Source organism: Chelmon rostratus, chromosome 21 (assembly GCF_017976325.1).
Source record: "Chelmon rostratus isolate fCheRos1 chromosome 21, fCheRos1.pri, whole genome shotgun sequence".
NCBI lineage: Eukaryota > Metazoa > Chordata > Actinopteri > Chaetodontiformes > Chaetodontidae > Chelmon > Chelmon rostratus.
In genome coordinates, this window is record NC_055678.1 from 18,486,424 (window position 1) to 18,506,241 (window position 19,818).

The 19,818-nt window shown below is 41.3% G+C and overlaps 1 protein-coding gene across 3 annotated transcripts in view; it reads left to right on the top strand.

Annotated features, from left to right (window-relative positions):
* LOC121624864 (caskin-2-like) overlaps positions 1 to 19,818 on the top strand; it is a 54,430-nt gene that overhangs the window by 10,777 nt on the left and 23,835 nt on the right. For all 3 annotated transcript variants that reach the window (XR_006007881.1, XM_041962813.1, XM_041962814.1), the window contains exons 3-4: positions 14,615 to 14,666; positions 19,013 to 19,110. Coding sequence is in view for 2 of the 3 variants with exons in the window: in XM_041962813.1 (XP_041818747.1) it covers positions 14,615 to 14,666; positions 19,013 to 19,110 (150 nt within the window). In the remaining variant the exon portion in view is untranslated. The remainder of the gene's footprint in view (positions 1 to 14,614; positions 14,667 to 19,012; positions 19,111 to 19,818) is intronic.

Here is a 19,818-nt window from a genome sequence, read left to right on the forward strand (position 1 = left end):
AAAGGCAAAAGATCAAATTTGAACATCTATTGTATCAGCCATTTGATCCGCACATAATTTACTCATGACTCAAACCTTCACAAGTCTTGGGCACTTTTTCATAAAACACACAGGTAACTGCAGTAAGCCACGCCTAAGTCTGCAGGCTGACTCAGAAAGTAGCTGTGATTACAGCATCATAATCAGATCACTGCTACGATATTATCGGCTGAGTCCTGGGTGAATGCTTGTGAATAATCTGTCATCATGATGTGTTAGATATTGAACGCTCATCACGATCAATTACGTGAGGCACAATGGATTGCAAGCTCTCAGATCAGTTGAATTAAACAGATTTGGGGGCTAAAAAGTACTAAATACGTAAGGTATAGTACTAATCTGGCTTTACTTTTTTACTTTTTTATCATAGCCGTTATTATACTATACTACAAAGTGAAATTTTGAGCTGATGATGGTACACATAGGAAAGTTAGGTGATCACCAAGTAGTAATCACTCTCTGGAGAGCAAAGTGGTGGACCACTCAACTAATCGATTACTAGTATTAGGGTTATGGTTAGTAAAGAGTGCTGTATTAGTGCCATGGCATAGAACTCCACTGAGTTGTGTTTTGATCCTCTTTTGTTATGAGGCTGATTGTTTCCCCTCTAAAGAAAAGTGCCCTGAAATCCTCACATAAGCTTCAACACCAGTGAAACTCATTGCTGTAAATTGGGGGTTTCCTTTGGGAACTTGCTCAAGAATTCTGTTCATACTTGAAAAACAGAAGTTCACAATGGTGGTGGTACTGGTGATATTTTCTTATTGATTAATAATTAATGGCCTTTCTACAATAAGTTATACTTTCTAAGTTTCTTGAGCAAACTTGGGCCTGTTCATTGTAAGCACTTCCTGCTCACAGCAGATAGATCCCTGCATTGTTAACTCTCACATTGTTCAAAAATATGATTAGTAGCACCTCTTATTGTTTTTTTTTTTTTTAATCTGTTCATAAATGGAAATATAAAAGCATTTTTTTTGTTTTAGGAGAGTTAGGTCCAATTTTTCACTTTGGACAGAGCCAGGCTAGCTGTTAACTCTGCTTCTGGTTTTAATGCTATGCTAGGCTAATCCCATCCCATCCTGGTTCCAGCTCTGCATTCAACACACAGATATGAGATTGATATCGGTCTTCTCATCTCACCCTCGGAAAGAAGGTATTTCCCAAAATAATCAACTATTAACTTTAGATGTTCAGTTCAGGTTTTTCCTTTTCTGGATAAACAACTGCCTATTCTTATACAACCACCACCTCCACCTCCACCCCCATCATGTATCTAGGCTCCCGACTTCCTTCATCCCTGTACCTCGAATTAGGGATGACCCATCTGGCCGAGTGTCAGATTAGAAATCTGTTCGACCTAAGAGTATATAAGAGGAGGTGTATTTGTGTATAAGTATGTGTGCCTATGTGGATTCAAGCATGTGTGTTGTCTCTATGCATATAGTGTATACGGCATATGCCAAAACTCATGAAAAAATGATTTTCTTTGAACTCTTCAACTTTTGTTTTAGCTCATCTGTTGTGCTTTCTGTCAGTAGCAGCAGGGTGTTGTTGTTAGCCCATTAGCTAACCGGCTAACTGGGCTAATCAGTCTTCTACTTTATTAGCCAGATCGTTGGGTAGCAGCCAAGCAGTGTGTGAACGGCTTTGGAGTTCACCTACTCTTGCACTATATCAGATACACACACACACACACACACACACAGTCTCACACACACACACATTAATCCTGACCCCTTTCCTCCCCTGACAGATGGGGTAGCCTGTCTAGGATTGCTGAGGAATTTACCAAAGGAATTAAGTTGTGTGTGTGTGTTAGTGTGTGTGTGTGTGTGTGTGTGTGTGTGTGTGTGTGTGTGTGTGTGTGTGTGTGTGTGTATGTGGTTGCTATAGACAGCATCATTTATCTAGCATAACTAGCCTTTTATTACTCGCTCCAGGCTGCACCTTGTTGAGTCTAGCACTCATCCTCATTGAGTTCCATTCTTTTCTCCTGTTACTACAAAAACAGGCCATCATTCATGCAGATGTATAAATGTAGCAGTCGGAGTATGAGGCATGGTGTCACAGGTTTCTGCCCTGCCTCTACATGCCCCGCAACACTGTTGCTGTATTCATATGTTTGGATCTGAATCTTTGGTAAGGCTAAAAAGAACAAAAAACAGAAACATGACATAAAAACATATGTGTAGGTGGAGTATTGTGAGCTCAATTGTTGTAGCCTTTGTACAGGTAAGGATAAAGTGATTGTCTGACAAGGAGGTCTTGTGTGTGTATGTACATGCATGTGCATACTGTAAGTGTATGGGTAAGGAGTGCGGCTCCCAAATGGGAATTAGACTGTATCAGTATCCGCTAGCGATAATGAGAATCAGCAGAGGAGGTTGCTGCTGTGGCTTTGATCTTCTATGTTATTGCACTCTTTTGTTTTTTTTTCTCTTTCTATTCCTTAATTTCATCCCCTGATTCCTCTCGTCTCTTTCCCGAATAGGAAGCAATTAGAAATCGCTGTCTGTGGTAGCTGCTCGTGTCTCCCAGTTGTCTGATAAGATACTATGCCTCAGAATAAACTATTCATTGTAATGAGAAGTATCTGGATCACAGTGTCTTGGATGGTGTTTAGGCTAACGGATCAATGTGTGTCTATGTTATGCAAACTTGTGACATGAGAGGAACAACTGGAATTAGATATTGCTTCACTGATATATTCAGATTTTCAGTGCAAACTTTTCAGTTTGTCTCGGTTTACTGATGTAACTCAGGTTTTATTTAAAGGGGCATTCTTTTAAGCCTAAACCTCTGTTTGCTTGATTGTTATTTGCTGATAAATTATTTTTTGATCAACTAATTGATTAATTTGACAGTTTAAAATACCATGCTCTGTACAGTGTACCAAAAAAGTATTGAATTATTACTCAATTACAAGCCCTAATTTGAGAGGTGCAAGGCAAATCACATTATTCAGTAGGGTTTGTGTTGGGTCGAGAAGGTTATGGTTAGTCAGCCTATACCTACCATATACTTACTTGCATAAGTTCCACGTTATGTGGGGACCAGAGTGTATTGATCTTTGCCTCTTTGGCAAAATGAGAATTGTAATTACTTTTCCATCCATGTGGGAGTGTGTGACCTCATGCTGGTGTTTGGCGTAAGTCCAATAAGTTAGTGGCTTACTGAGCAAAGTAGCTTTGTGAAATTGATTTTGTTGTTTTTTTTTTAACTCAACTGCATAATCAGATATGGCCTCGAGGCCACGCTATAGTATTCTCACTATTTTAAAATGTAAATGAGCACAGAGTTGGTACCCTCAGGACTTGACTCGTCACTTCACCATGGTTACATGTCATGTGAACATGACTTTATTTTAGAGATGGCAATGTAAACACAGAGCATGTCACTCTGCAGGGAAACCACTATCATTAGTGAGATGCAAAAGTCTTGGCTTTGTGAAAAATGGTATCAGTACGTCAACTGACAGTTGCAAACTGTAGACAACTCAAAGGGTTGACGCTGATGAGCCAGCACAAGATGTGCAACAAGTACACAAAAGTTTTCCACTTCCAGGCAGGTGAACTCTACATGAACCTGTGTCATATTTCCTCTCATTATGCCTCGTCCTCATCTGTAATAGCCGTGGTTCTGGGGTAGGGATTGTTTTTTGTCATTCCTCGACTGCCTTGCTGCTAAAGATACAGCAAAGGAAAGGGAATATCTCATTAGACTAAGATAGATGGGCATGGAGTATTTATTGTTTCTTTGCTTCATGTTTCTGTGTGTTTTTGTAGTTGGTTGAGGACAATCCTGGATTCTTGCAGTCTTATCAAATATTCGAGTGGAGTTGTGTTTCTCCTTGTAAACATGTACTAATGTGATCTCATTATACATTTTGGAAGATAAATGCTTCTTGTTGAGACAGTATCCTGTTCAGGTAAAAAAATGTTTTCCCCCGATAGCGCTCTAATTTCCCTGGAGGTTTCCTGGAAAGAACTTAATGAAATTTGCTTGGAATTTTCTGGAAAACCGAAATTTCCAAGAGATTTCTTGAAAAACGTCTTAGTATTTATTAGGAAATTATAATATCATTGACAGGCAGAGGCAGAGAGCCCAAGCAGGTCTAGACGCAGCAGTTCCAGACCCACCGTTTTAGACGTACATGCTCGAGTTCCTTAATATTAGCTATCAAGCTTCAATGAATAATGTAGGCCTATCCTTTAGAACCAGCTATAACTTGGGGTCGTTGGCTAGCTTTTTATCAATATTAATGATACAGTGCATAATATTACGTCTGCATGAAAAACTTCTTAGAGTTAGAGGACTTCTTTATCAGCATCTCTCGCAAATGCTGATAGTGTTAGTCTTTAATCAGATTTTTTAATTGCATATTTTGACGTCTTTGATACACAAAATTACTGTTCGTTTTGATTTTCATGTGTGCAGTGTGTCTTTGGCCTAAATTCAGTTGTATAAATGTCATTAAACAAAGGAGCAGATTGACACATGCATATGTATAAAACTGTGGGTCTGGAATATAATTAATTTTTCCTAATTGTCTCTCAGTTTAAGATGTCCCCCCTACACTACAGGCCTTGTTTTTTCACCAGTTTGGCGTGCCAGTGGACATGTTAGAAGACCTGGACGTGGTATTGCAAAATGTCTACCTGTGCATTTGAACACTGTTGTACATACTTGCTTGGTGGGTCTTATGTTTTGCCGCCCGTGGCACATTTTTGTTCCACTGGTCGAATTGGGATGCTCGTGGCCTGCTCATACACTGACATGAAGTAGCACCAAAAATGAGCATTCTGGGCTCTGAGTAAGTTTACAAATAATAGACCGGATCCCTCAATACCTGTAAATACCGCCATGTGAAGTTATACATTAAAATGGAGTAGTAGTACTCAGAATACACCTCTCTGGCTGCACATTTGTATAGCTGTCATGGTCATTTGCAGGACTTCTGTAGCCTATTTGAAAGACCTTTGCATAGTTGCCCATTACAGGAAATGTGTTTTTTTTTTCATGTCCTGCCAGCGACTAAAACTTGATTTAGAACAGTATATACTACCACATTACACCCAGGAAGTGTTGATCAGGTATACATAAGATTGGCATGATGGATAAAATGCTCTATCACAGAATATGGTACTTAATATTACCATGTGCAAGAATCATTCTAATTTTACAATAATGATGGCTGGCAAATGTGTATTTCCCTATGGCACAGTATATGCCTTCATCATGCCCACCCCTAGGTGTATAATAATATTAACAACCAACAAATTAATTTCCCTTCAAGGCTAGTATTTTGAGGTAGTAAAGTGGTCCAACCCAGAGCCTCATGTCTAATAGTTGTAGGAAGAGTGCATGGAAATAAAGGAGGAGCTCTGCATTGAGTTGGGTAAGTAGAGTAAACAGATGATTTGAATGGTATGTAAAGTGTTTTGTCCCTGAGGTGCAGGGTTGAGACATGTTATGCAATATGAAACCTGCAGTTGTGTTTATGCCTGTTCTAATCTCCTGCTGTTGAGGACGAAGTATACAGATGTACCAACAACGTGGGCTCACGTGCACAAACTAATAATAATACGAGATGCAACATAGCACTACAGATCATCTGTTTCATTTCCACACTGGCTCCTTGTCAGCGAATATTGAATGTGTCTGACCTAGTTGCCAGCAGCACCATGGGAGATTACTCTCTACATTTTTAACAATGGAACAAATTTACTGGATAATACGGCCCGGAGCTGTTTTGATGTTAGGGGCTTTTCTCAAGACCCAGCTCCAGCCTTTATTTGTATCAGAAACGATGCAGCGATGGAGCAATTGATGAAGAATTGATGAAGCTAAAGTGTGTCACTTTGCAAATTTGGTGTATGTGTATGCCCTCGGGTGTGTGGTGTGCACTGTTTATACTGTCCTTTCCTCCCTCTGTAGTGTTCAAAACTCAGATGCAGTGCATCAACAGTACATGCACTGCGAGTACATGCTACTTTTTTATCGGTTTAGCTGAACACATTGTCATAAATACACACGCATGCATTCAAGCAGGCAAACCAGTTTCCATTCACACTCTATGTACATCACATACTCATAGTGTTGCTGTACAACTGGAGTCTAAACAAAAGGTGTTCAGTTGCAGGTGGCACCCTGGCAGGAAACCTAATTTGGCTGCTGCTCACTCACCTATTTAAAGACTGGTGCTGATGTTGCTTTAGGGCTTGTTTGTCTTTGCAGGCAGTTGTACGGGCCTCCATTCACCCAGCAGCATTAACATTCATCACATATCAGGCTGGGGGTCTAGAACTTTGCAGGATTACGGCTGATTACACTTGACAGTCAGATGTCTCTTCAATGCATTTTTGACTGACAGTGACATTTAGGTGAAGTCTAAAGTCAACTTCAGCCTGATAAAAGACAAAAATTCACGGCAGGTGAAATGTGACCTTCCCAAAAAACTTTGCAAAGAATTTTGAAATTATATTAGAAAGATCCTTACATTTTATAGAGTGAAGCAGGCAGCAGCTATGGACAACTATGACACATGATTTTTCAACACCATTGCATTTACATGAACATTTAATTAAACTGTCTTTGGTTCAGGTAGAACTGGATTCGTTTCCTTAAACACATACAGGACCTTGTTGTTGAAGTGTGTCATAATACATTTTAAAGAAGAGTTTAAAAGGAGGCTACTGTGCACATGATTGATGAGCCCCGATAGTCCAGTGTATCTCATATAACCAGGCATAAGACTGATGTGCAACCAACCAGTCTGATCCATGCAGAAGTGTGTGTGTTATTTTGTCGCATGATGTCATTTGTAGGTGATTTAATCAAGGTAAACATAGTGGACTGCCTTCAGGTGACGGCAGGAATTTGATTGACAGAAGGAAGTTTGTATTACTTAGCTGTGGATAATGCCAATTGAAATGCAGCCGCTGGTTGTTGTTTTTTTTGGCTTTTCTGACTGAACAGTCAGTGGTTGTGTTGCATTGTGGGTAATGTAGGCAGGATGCTTTGACAAGAAGAGACAAGAAAAATACGATGTCTCTGGTTCTGCTGCAATGACTTCTATTGTGATTCTGACAGCGTTTAGGAGGAGGAGTGCAATGGTAGGTGCTGCAAATGCCCCTGATTTGCTCTTTGTTGTTTATATACACAGAATTGACAAATCAGTTAAAGCCAACGGACCATTGTGGCAATTACGCTTAGGCCGAATCAGCCTTTAAGATGTTAAATCTTTCCTGTCATTTACTCAATACTTGTATCTGCTCACCATCTTTAACAGGAGTTCAGCTGCTTTTATAATTGTCGGTTTTTGAAACACAGATACCGCGATATCACATTGTTTGCTGAAAGTCTCACCTCTTTGCTGGAGTTATTTTTGAAGTGACTCTTGTCTTTTTCCGGGAAAGCTGTGGCAGCAGCAGTTCAGGCTGACACAGGCAATCTCTCGCTCCTGTCCTCCTCACTACAGAGAGCTGGGTGATAACTCCCACATGGTGAGACTTAACATCCCAGTTTAACCGTTTACACTGCTCACACAGACACTCACACTCCTACGGGGAATTGGGGACCACCTCATCACCTGCCAAGGATTCTGGCACCGGCAAAGCCAAGCTGGAGATCCTGTTAGGTGTTATTTTACATTTAAAAACTTTGTATTCTTATATCAAAAGGGGTACATCTGCCTGCTCTGGTAACACGGGTCATGAAGGTGTTGAAAGGGCAAAATTCTCCATATTTGTTATGACACGCCCACTGTCAAAGGTCAGATTAAATTCCTCCCAAAATTATGTCCCGCCTGTCCTGTTTCACTTGGAAATGCATCGTGATACCGAAGCTAGATGCTCGAAATGCTGTTTGGAGTTCCTTGGCTTATAAACCTGTATTCCTTTCTATTTTACTACATTTTAAATCATTTCTAAGTCATATTAAATGTGTTACTGTAGATCTGGTTGTAATAAACAGCAGTGTGCTGCATGCACAAACAAGTACAAACCTTATCATGTTTTGGGAGCCTTATTAGGAGTTCTGTGGGACAGCTGTAGTGAAGCCAAGGCACAGCTCTGCCTCGGTGGTTTGGTTTCAGGGGCTGTGTTTACCTTCTCAGTAATCAGCGCAGTTAGATGGATGTGTTCCTCAGATAAGCGTTTCCCTTGATGAGGTCCTTACCTGACCACAAACCATTCATCGTCAGAGACGGATGTTGACCTTAAATTACCCCCCTTTTCTCACTCCCCTGTATTTTGGTCTCGCCTCGGGCCACTGTGGCTGCACTGTTTGTGTGCTGGCTACCTTCTGCTCATCGCGGTGTGGGGGCTCCTCGCAAACCCACAACTCCTGAATCAAGTGTCCCTTTCTGCTTTTGTTAATGAGATGCTGGTGTGGGTGGAAGCGGGTTCGAAATCCTTGCAGCATAACTCCAAGTAGTATTTTCCAGATATAGAGGGAAAACTTAAGCACAACTCCAAAGAGCCAAGCCTGCAAGTAACCTGTTATTTCTGTCTTTTTCTAAAGCATTGAAAAAGAGAAGTCAATCTTCTCGCTTGCATAGTCTAGAATGGCTTTTATTTCCAAGGTGACATGTGGCAGCAAAATGCAGCAAAAAATGCTGTAAGACAGGGCATCTCAGATATGCTCAGATAGTAAAAGAAAAAGGCAAATGTCAAAACTGCACCCAACAGCAGTCGACTAGATTTACCTTCAGTACAATATGAGAAGCATTTTGTGCCAAACAACATTTAAGATACACTAAACAAGACTTTACAATTATCTGCGGTCAGGAACACAGCTACAAATGAATGCTATTTAGCCCCATGTCTGCTGAATGTGTTGACAGGCAATATTGTGAGCACGTCAGCCGTATCGGCTTTACAAGGCCATTTTATGTGAAATGTTTGTGATTTTCATCTCGTGGTAAAGTTCAACTCCTGTATCAGATTGCGTTACGTTCAGAGAGTCAAAATATCTTTGCCATGACTTGGCTGAGAGGAATAGCAGACTACGCCTTAGAACCTGATCAATTATAGCTTGTCATCTTTCACGCCTTGTGTGAATTGGAGATTGGAACAGAGGCGCCGGGGGTCAACTTCACTGTTCCGCCTGGCAGCACCAACAACAAATGTTTACACATACAATCATGCATTCTGACACGCTGTTGCCTTTTTGCTGGGACGTTGTATGGCATCTCAGATGAACTGTTGTGTTTCTCTGTGACAACCCGCATGGAATAAAATGAGCCATTGTTGCTATTTTTGTTCCTGATGATCAACTTTTGTTGGTACATTATTGGGCTGATATTGTGTTGTCTGATCCCAGAATTAAGACATTTCTGATTTTCAAAATCCTTAAATTTCACACAGTTAACTATCATTTGCCAGCATGTGAAATTATGTGGCGTGCTTTTATTTGTCCCCTTATTTTTATGCATTTTCCTTCTAATTTTCTAAATGTGTGGACCATGATCAAAGACATCTTAAAACAAGTTTTACAGCCATGCAAACCAAAGCGATGGAAGCCTCTGCCGGCTGCAGTCTGGTTGCAGGAGACAAACACAAGCCAGCCAGCTTTTTTTGTCATCTTTTATTTTTTTTATTTCCATCATCCAGCCTTTCTCCCATCCCTGTGTTCTTCCTCTGAAGAGGTTCAGAGCTTTCTGCACACTCGTCTGATCTTGCAGCGAGTGTTTTAAAAAGTCCTTTGCATATTTTCTTGTTTATGCACCTGACACACACACTAAAAAAACATTCCCTTCATCTCACCTGAATGGAGGTATAGATTCATCTTTTCCTCTCCCTGTCTCCTCCTCCTCCTCTCTTTATTTCCCTCCTCTTTTGAGCGTTCCTTCGCTCCTCAATGAACCTCGTTCTCCACATCAAAGCGCTGAGATCCCTTTCTTCTGTCCAGGATGCTTCAGCTGCAATGAGAAAGGTGCAGAGGGAGCACAACAACAGTAGTTCAGAGCATTGCTTATGCATCTGATAAGGTTATCAAAACACAGCAGCACATGGTTTCTTTGCTTTGTTTGTCGTAACCATTGAAAACAAAAGAGGGATTCCGCACTGACAACTCTTCGGCTCTTAGCTTACAATAATTTTTGTTTCCGTGGACATCAGCTTTCAGCGGGGAGCAAAGCCTGTAATTTCCCTGCCTCTGCGAGAAAGCACAACACTTCAGATTTACTACAAGTCTTTTTACACCGGCTCCTAGGGGTGAGGGATGGGGGCATAGCACACGCACACAAACACACACATTCGAGTCAACATGCTGGTAATTTAATTGATCCTGTTGTCAGAAGGAGCCCCCTACTACTTTTGTGCGGCGAGGCAAGGAGGGAGGGGGCTGGAAGCAGAAGGGAGAAAGGGGAGTTGACAGTTTTGTCGATGCATAGTCAGAGAGACAGAGAGCGAGTAGGATAGCATGGTGGGTGTGCTATGTGAGGAATGCCGGCTCATGTTGTAACTAGAACTCCTGAAAGGCCCTGTTCTTTCCATACCGCTGGGACAGTTTAGACCCCGTTTTGGCAAGCAGCCCAACGCCCAGCCCCTCTATCTGTCTCATTATCAATGTGCCTTTTTGTGTCTTCAGGCTCTTGATTTTATGCGTGCGAGTCTTCAGCAGCAACAGATCTACTGTAGGCCTGCATGGAAACTTCACGGGATTGCTGTACAGCGATGATGTTTGTGCACATTAATGTTGCCATTTGGTAGAGAATTTCCCTGAAACCCCCCCTGCAGGGCTGTGAATGTGTGCATTTCTGACATGGAAGCTTCCAGTGGGAATTGATCTGCTAACCATGGAAGCGAGAATGCTTTCTTTATACAATAAGCTCCAGAAGAAATGCTAGATATCCTGTATGAAGTTCCTCAAATATCGTAGAATTAAAGTCCGCACATTTTGGGATAGTCTGGAATATAAATGGATTTTACAAATTAGTTTTATTACAAGAATGCAGCACAATATTTTATTCCTTACAGAGTGTCTGTGCTTTTATCGAGGTTTTCACATGTTTTTATGCACAGAAAACCCAACCGCATATTATTCCCTCTACAACTTTTCTGAGCTGAAAAATAACATCAATAAACCAGAAAGAAAGACGGAATTGAATATTTATTCAGTGCTCCAGTGGGAACCCATTTATATGCTATGAATTCACAAATTGTTTCATATTCTCTTATTATTCTTATGTGTCTTTATGGAATATTTATTCTGGTACTTTCTCCACAGCCTTTTCACACCAAGCTTTTTTTTTGCCACAGCTGTTGCTCTTAAGCGTTTTCTTTTGATGATATAGCCTGTTTTAACTTTTCTGCAAGTTTTATTCGTACATCAGTACTACCATTGTCATTGGTTAAGAATTGGCCATCATACTTATGGATAATAAATGACATCGCTCGACTAAGTGAATAACCAAGATTGGGTTAGTAGCAACATCACTAAAAAGAAGTCAGATGGACTAGTAAACATGATCAGTCAGATGATCACACATGTAAGCAAACCACAAGGTTAGTCAGAGAAAACAAGAGCAGCTATAAAATGATTACCAAGACTACAGGCCCACATCCTGGTTCCATTTTGACCTTCCATACTTAGTCTAGTTTGATGTGCAGTGAGAAATTATTATTAACCAGTGTTGTGCAAGCTACTTGGAACCAGTTACCAGTTACTCTACATTAAATGAAACCTCCCTAAACCTAAGCTACACCCAGAGAAATGTAGCAAAATAAGCTACAACAGCATGGCGAGAGTAGTTTGCTACATGGAAGCTACTTTTTTCCTTTTTTTACATTGAACCATCTTCTTTCAAAATTCAATAACTCAACTCAAACCACAATTAATTTCTACAACCTTGATTCCACAAAGGGTCGAGGATGCCCCTGTCATACCCAATCATGATACTATCACCTGTTACCAATTAACCTGTTTACCTGTGGGATGATCCAAACAGGGGTTTTTGGAGCGTTCCACAACTTTCCCAGTCTTTTGTTGCTCCTGTCCCAACTAGTTTAAAACTTGAAACCTGCTTGTTTGTGTTGCTGATTGCTGCAAATTGAGAATATATATATATATATATATATATATATATATATATATATATATATATATATATATATACAAAAACCAATGAAGGTGATGAGATAAAATATGAGATATACTGTTTTTCGACTGAGTATATTTCAAAAAGGATAAGCAAATTATCACATTCATTTTCATTTATGTTTTACAAGGCGTCTAAACTTTTTTTGAATCTTGGTTGTACTTCCTAATATAATTTGGCTAAACCACTGGCTTTATTACAACTATAAATCATTGGTGTTACTGATGACATTAAGTAATGGCTGTGTTCTGTTCAAGTGTCCCAGTACGCCATGACAGTGTGACAGAGAGCCAGCATAAACAATACCAGAACCCTGAAACTGAAGCAGATAAATGAAGTACACCTACCATTCATTTTGTTGTTTATACATGCTGTTCTTACTGCTACATGTCAAAATGACTTCACTGAAAAAGGCCTTTGGTGTTTGTTGCCGCCTTGGATTTTGTAGGAGCATGTTCAAAGACCTCAGCAATTACTCAAGTGAGTGCAGTGTTTTCATAGCTGGTAAAGGTTTCAAGTATTGTGATAATTGCTATCAATCATATTTGCTCTAAATATAAATGTTTAGCTCTGGCTGTACATGAATACTGTATAATTCCAGCAGCTGCAAAGCTACGTTTCCCACCATACCACCATCATAATGAGTGATAGATTTTTACATTGTTCAGGGATCAGGCATGCTTGACACTAACTGGTTTGTCCCATCCCACTACATCTAAAGGCAAAAGTGTTATACCTGTTCCTAACAGCCACGCCCTAAAGGTGGGGCAAAAAGCCTGCCACCATAGAGGTGGGTGAGATATGACACATGTGTAAACTATGGTAAAAAACAGTCCGTTCTCAAAAGCATCCATACGGTGGCTGTTATATGTGCACATTAAAAAAGCTTGAAGTACTGAGGTGAAGAATTTAAAAATGCATGTTAAATGTGCCATTTAACTACCCAACAACCACTCAATGATTTCTTTCAATGAACTTCTTTAGTCTGTAAGACAGTAGAAAATAGTGAAATATATCCTGCGTGCCAGAGCCTAATGTCTTCAATTACTTGTTCTGTTCCATCAACAGTCCAAAACCCACAAAGATTCTGTTTATTGTGATATAAAACAGAGAGAACTAACTAATCAATCAATGAATTGACCAGTCATTTCAGCTAATCTCTCAAGGTGCCAGTTTTATGTGAAACCTCAACGTTTTGCTGACTCTATTTTTCTTTCTGATCTTGTCTTTTCTCTGTGCACACACACACTCACACACACACACACGCGACTTTCCGCACCTAAGTGGGAGAAAACAGTGAGGCAGATTGACTGCGATGAATGGTTCTGTATTCAGAGGCCTTGGCAGTCTGGCTCCTGTGTGGGTCTTTGTGGACAGTGGGGCCTTTACAGTAGACCTCTGCTGTAGGACGTCCAAGGATATTTAGCTGTGTGAGGAGAGTTTCCAGCCCTCAGTGGAGGCTGGAGCTGGACGTATGAGATGGAGAAATTTGGAAGTCTAGTGTGATATAGTTTAGAATGTGGCTTTAAGAGTTGAGTAAAGCATTGGGAGGATGGCCAGATTTGATTGGAGTCAGATGATACTTGAAAAGAGGTTTATGCATGCAGGAGATGAAGTTAGTGTTGTCACAGGTTTTGACTTTGTACCTTAGCTAAAAAAAGATGATACAACTGTGCTTCCACTGCAAACGGCTTTTTAGCCATCTCTTGAGAAAGATATTTCCATTGTGTAACTGTTGGGACCAGTTTGTAAACCAGTTGGAAACTGATATTCCATTTGAGCCATTGTGAACAGTGTGGAGGTATTTTTAAATTCATAGAAATCGTTTAATTTGAGTGTCCATCTCATTTTTTTGTGATTCTGGGTGCAACACATGCAAAAGCAGGGCCAGTGAAAGAGATTAGATGAGTAGGTGTGTAGTATGTTCTCTCTTGCAGTACAGAGTGAATGAGAAGGACATGGGACAAGTAGCAGTCTGTCTGTTTCAAGGTGAGTGGAAAAAAAAGAAAAAACTTGTCCAGTCTTGCTAGCTGACTATTTTGGCTGCTGTGGAGAATGAAATACATGTTTGTTTTATCCTGGCATGCTTGTATTTTATGATTGTCACTCTCAATGCCAAGGAGCTGTGATAAGATAGCCGCGTAAATGAGGTGGAATAGTACATTTCTGAGGCAGAATCTTTTGTTTATGAATCATTTGGTTGGCATGAGGGTGTCAGACGCACCGAGAGAGGGAAGGGTGAGGCAGCAAGAGGTGAGGAAAGCTCCCCATCCTGTCGGGGTTGTCAGGTTGCTTGAAGGAAGGAGTGATGATGGGGAGAAGTGCAGGGGGGACAAAAACGCTGTGAAAACACACACAGGCATGGAGGGATTTCTGCAGAGCACGCTGATGAAAAGAACAATGTGTCACCCAATACTAATGGTCTTTTTTCCATTCCCTCCCCCTCCCTCCCTTTCTGTCCTCTTCCAGAGTTGCTGGGCTCCACCAAGAGACTCAACATCAACTACCAAGACTCAGACGGGTAAGAGGAGCGTGTGTACGTGCTTGTGTGTGTGTCAGCCCGTGAGATAAGCAGGAAGTTGAGTCAGAAGAATGCGGCGGAAGAGTCACTGCGTCTTGATTGACATGCAGATTGAAAAAAAATAAAACACCCTACCTGTGGCTGACTGCTGAACTTTCTTTTCAAGCTTCACGGCGTGACTCATAACTAAATCACTCACATGTTCTGACATATAGCGTCCTTCAGAGCTGTTATCTCACCCTTAGAGATGCAGAAGATGAGATGAAATAGAGTTTGTTTAGTTAGAAGCAAGAATTTGCCTTTTATATAAGACAACTCAAGAATTTGAGTAAAGCACACACACCAATTCTGTAGTAAATACTCAGTTGGATTCACTATAACTGCTCCCAGAGGTGTAGTAATACGTTCATGACAACTGTGTGGTGGGTGAAAATTTACGCAACTCACTCATTTAAATAATAATAAAGCTTAAAGTACAGGCATGGCCGCTATGAGTGACAGCTAGCCACGGGGTGTCAGCCTCAGCTCCACCTCTTTGCCCATTTTTGGATTAGCCGGGAGTTTGGTGGAGTCAGGCGCTGCCAGGATGGCAACAGCTGGAGCCACTGTCACTGAGCTTCACAATGGCTTGTCAGAAACCCGTGGGTGACGTCAAGGAGACCATCCATGTTTTATACAGTATGATTAACCAGTATTAATGTATAAGAGTGCCGAAATATTTCTCCTTTTTTCAATCTCTGAAGGTTCTCACTTCTCATGTAGCTTTTGTTTCATTTTGGACTGTTACTGCAGTTACTTTGATGACAGCTTTTAACGACAACCTCTGCTTTTGCTTGATTACAGTGTTTGGCCATTCTGCCCACTCAAATTCGACCCTCCAATGAATGAGATCTGTTGTATTTTGTTTTAAAGGCATACGCTTTATTCAAGGTGTTTAGTCTCTGTTCTTATCCATCAAACCCCCTACAAAATGAGCTGTGCGTGAGTGTTGACTTAGGCCTGCGACGTGTGTCTGCATGTGGGGTCAATGCAGTGCGTGGGAGGTGATACACAATAGGGGTGTTGAAATTAAACATGTCCATCCATGATGGAGTGTGTGTGTGCGTGTTTGTGAGTGGTATAGAGGAAGGGGTTACCTCTGATATATGAGACGAGTGCAGAGGGAATGAAGAGGGGAGGGGAGGATCAGCAAACAGTCACTTGTCACTGAGTCAACACCATCCCAGAGAGAGAGATTGAGACAGTGAGTTTGCCTGTAGAAAGTGGCTGTAAGTGACTCATGATGTGGACAATGTATGTCTGGTAGTAGAGCAGATGGATGGATAAATGTGTGTGTGTGTGTGTGTGAGTGTGTGAGTGTGTGTGTGTGGCTGCAGGCATGGAGGCCTAAACAATGACACTGATAAGATAAGCCACTCCACAGTCTGGCGATCCCTCAGATTTCATATCAGCACAGACTGACGTCTAAACCTGATAATCTCTAACTTGTCTAGCCTCACGCAGCATCACAGAGTGCGTGACCCTTAGTCGGGCTTTCTTTGGGCTGGCTTCACTAGGCCTGACATCGGTGATCCTGAATGTCCATCATAGATAATTGTGTCACAAAGCTGCTCATCACCTGGTTTGTTATCTCTGGATTTACCTGCACAGCTATGAGCATAAAGTAATATTAAAAGATAGGAAGTTCCAGCTGGAATGGAATGAGAAGGAAAAGAAAAAGTAGAAATAATAAAGTGAGCAAATGCTACAAGTAAGGCTAGTGCTATAGATAAGTCTGGGAATTGTTGTATAGTCCTTATTAAATATTGTATATAATAATATGATATAATATTATTATATTAAATACGCAGTTGATACAAATGAGATGTGGTCAACCTTGCTCAGCATGAAAACTGAGTAGGGGGGGCTAGCTAGCCTGGTTCTGTCCAAAATAATAATAAAAAATACACTTTTGAAGCACACTAATTAACATGTTTTAGTTTGTTTGTTAAATCCATACACAAGCAGAAGTGTAATACCGTTGTTTCAAAGGTAGTTATGTGCTGGAGTAGCTGAGCACAGTGACCGTACAAAGATTCCAGGAGTCTTGCTGTCACAGTGGAGTTTCCATGTTTTGTACCTTTGTAGCTGGCGACCCATAATGTAGCTGATGCTGCATGGGAGCACGGGGTGAATGGATACACATTAGTTCATCAAGAAATAGCTGTTTTCACACTGTTTTTTATGTATGGGTTGAACAAATGAGCTATATCAGGGTTTCTGTGGGTCTCTGGAGGGCTAAGATGCTGTGTAGGGATGGGAAATCAATTCATTTAAGTATCGATTAAGTATTAAGTAGTATTCTTGATTAAGCCAGGTAGGAAGTCAGATGCAGATACATGGACAAATACATACAACACCCCATATAGACTGATCATATTTCAACAATGAACGCAATTAAAAACAGGCAGCAAAGAAACTGTTTATGGTATAAGCACAAACAACAAGGAGGATGACCAAATCAGCTAAATCTGAGCCAGTCAACAACATCAGACGAGCTACAGCAAACTAAGGTACAGCAAACTGAGATAAATCGTTAGGCTCTGTACGGATAGCTTTTGTTTTGGCTTGTTCATAACAAGCGCACTTTGGTTATATAAAACAACAACAACCACAGGTGAAGCAGGAGGAAATATTACTTTTCTGCATCCTCTATTTTTGACTTGAGTTGTCTTCAGCTGTAATAAAACGTTCACCATCTCCACTCCAGCTTCTCTGCTCTGCTGTCCGTCACTGTTAGCAGCTGAAAGCCTCCTCTCCTCCACACGCAGAGCTTAGAGAGGCTAGCGTGACAACGACAGCAAAACGTAGAACAAAACTTTATTTTGGCTGTGAAAAAGCACTCCGGCACTGCACTGAAGTGTGATAATGGTCAGGAAAAGCCTGTACTGTATATGAGTAAACTCTGTGCTTTTGTCCCATTGCTTTTGTGCATAAGGGTGACGTGAAGTTTTGATCCTGTGAACTGGAGCAGTTCAGCCCTGCAGCATTTGTAGTGTAACATGGTAACGTCAGACGTCAGAGGGGAGAGCCTGGTGCTTGAAACGTCACTAGCATTAAAGCAACTCTACTGTATATTCCTTTGATCCAGCATCCATCCCCTAGTGAAGGTTAGCCAGCATTATGATACACCAAAGACTAACCCAAAGTTAGCTGGCTAATTGAATAATCTCACCTAGTGATATAGGCCTCATAATTAATAGTGAAGTATCACCAGGTAGTGTAGGAAGTATTAGAGGTCAAATGGGTAAAGTCAAATGATGCCTGAGTGTACTTTACACGCTGTGTCATTTTACTTCAACGCATGATGGGCAACTGGCAAACAATGCATCAGGTTAATAGTTAATAAATGTGAGGAAGGATATGCAGTCAGCATACAGTATTTGTTTGGCATTTGTTTGTTTTGATGAAAAAGAACAAAACCAAACAATGGAAACTCCATAGTGTACCTTTTTAAACATGCATACTGACATCTGTTGAGAAAGTTACATGCATGCAAATGCATCCAGGCTGTTTATTGCCACTGGTGCCCAAGAGCTCAGGGCTTCCTTTATGACTGCCGCAGGCGGCGTAGAGTCACCTGAAAGCCCTCTGTACTGTAGCTGTTGTTTTATCCCCACATGTTCCAGCTCGCGCTCCGCTCGTGTGTTGCCTCAGAGGGTCACCTCACGGTGCCTGTGCCGCCCCGAGCAAAAGCTAAACCAGTCGGCAAGAATTTATGCCTTTAATTTCTCCCTCTGTGGAATATACCGAGACCCTGACAGACACCCAGAGACAAACACACACATTTCATCTCTGAAGCTTTGATGAACTCACACACATTCACGCATACACACGCGCACACACACACATACTTTTATCTAAAGCTGCGCTTTTGATGTGGAAGCACACACAACACACATCACTTCTAATCTTTGCCTATAGTTGTAATGACCCATACTGCATATACACCCACACACACGCACACACACACACACACACACTTGTACTATCTGTCTGAAGTGTTGTTGGGTGGATGGGGAAACGCACTCATAAAACACATAAATTCTTATCTGGAGCTGCAGTTCGTGATGGGATTGTGTACACACACACACAGTTTTGATGAGAGCACAGACACACACAAACACACACACACACATCATCTCAGTCTGGAGTTTTGAAAAGGGCTCACCTGCTGTAAAGTCATCAGTATGATTTATTACCAGTCTCACCTCCTTGTCTCATCCCCCTCTTGCTCTCCCTTGAACGCCCTCCCCTTTCTTCTCTCTCTCTCTCTCTCTTTATCTGTTTGTGTCTCTCACCCACAGCTTCTCAGCGCTGCACCATGCTGCTCTGACGGGCACCACGGAGCTGCTGTCTCTGCTGCTGGAGGCCCAGGCCACGGTGGATATCAAGGACATCAACGGTATCGTGATGGCAGAATGACTTTACCAGCTGCGCCAGTGTCACCTGACAAACCCACAACTTTGAGAAAAAAAAAAAAAAAAAATGCCAGAAAGTCAGTTGGGGTTAAATTGAGCCTGAAACTTCCTCAACAGCTTTCTGACACTCTCAGCTGAAAAAAAAAAAAAAGTTTGGCCCATATGAATAAATATGATTCACTTTGAAGTTTGTCTGCTATACAGTGGCAGAAGTGCTACAGCAAATAATTTCAGACTCCAAGCGGAACAAATACAGTAGAATTTGTGCTGGAGTGGCAGCTGCTGAGACCGGAGGCGTGTCGTTCTCATGAAAGTGGTGTGTGCGTGTGCTGCTTCTGAGGTCAGCCATAGATTTCTGAAGGTCTGTTTTGAAGGTTGAATTTACCTCTGCAGAATCGCTGCTTTTCTGAAGCATTGACTGGCGTGTCAAGACTCTGCTGGTGCTTATCAAAAAAACAATAGGCACAAGTGTTGATATGAAATAAATCATGTCCCGCAGGTGTTGCTAACTGTTTTTCACTGGAATGTAACCACAGTCTGCTCGAAATGTTGCAATGTTTTGTTGCCCTTTAGAGAACAGTGGAGACAGGCTGCCTACCTTGAAATAGAGACAGAAATAATGGCAGAAATAATTATCGCTGTTTTATGAAATAAAACATCAACCTTTGGAGAATAAGAGCAGAGCGACTATA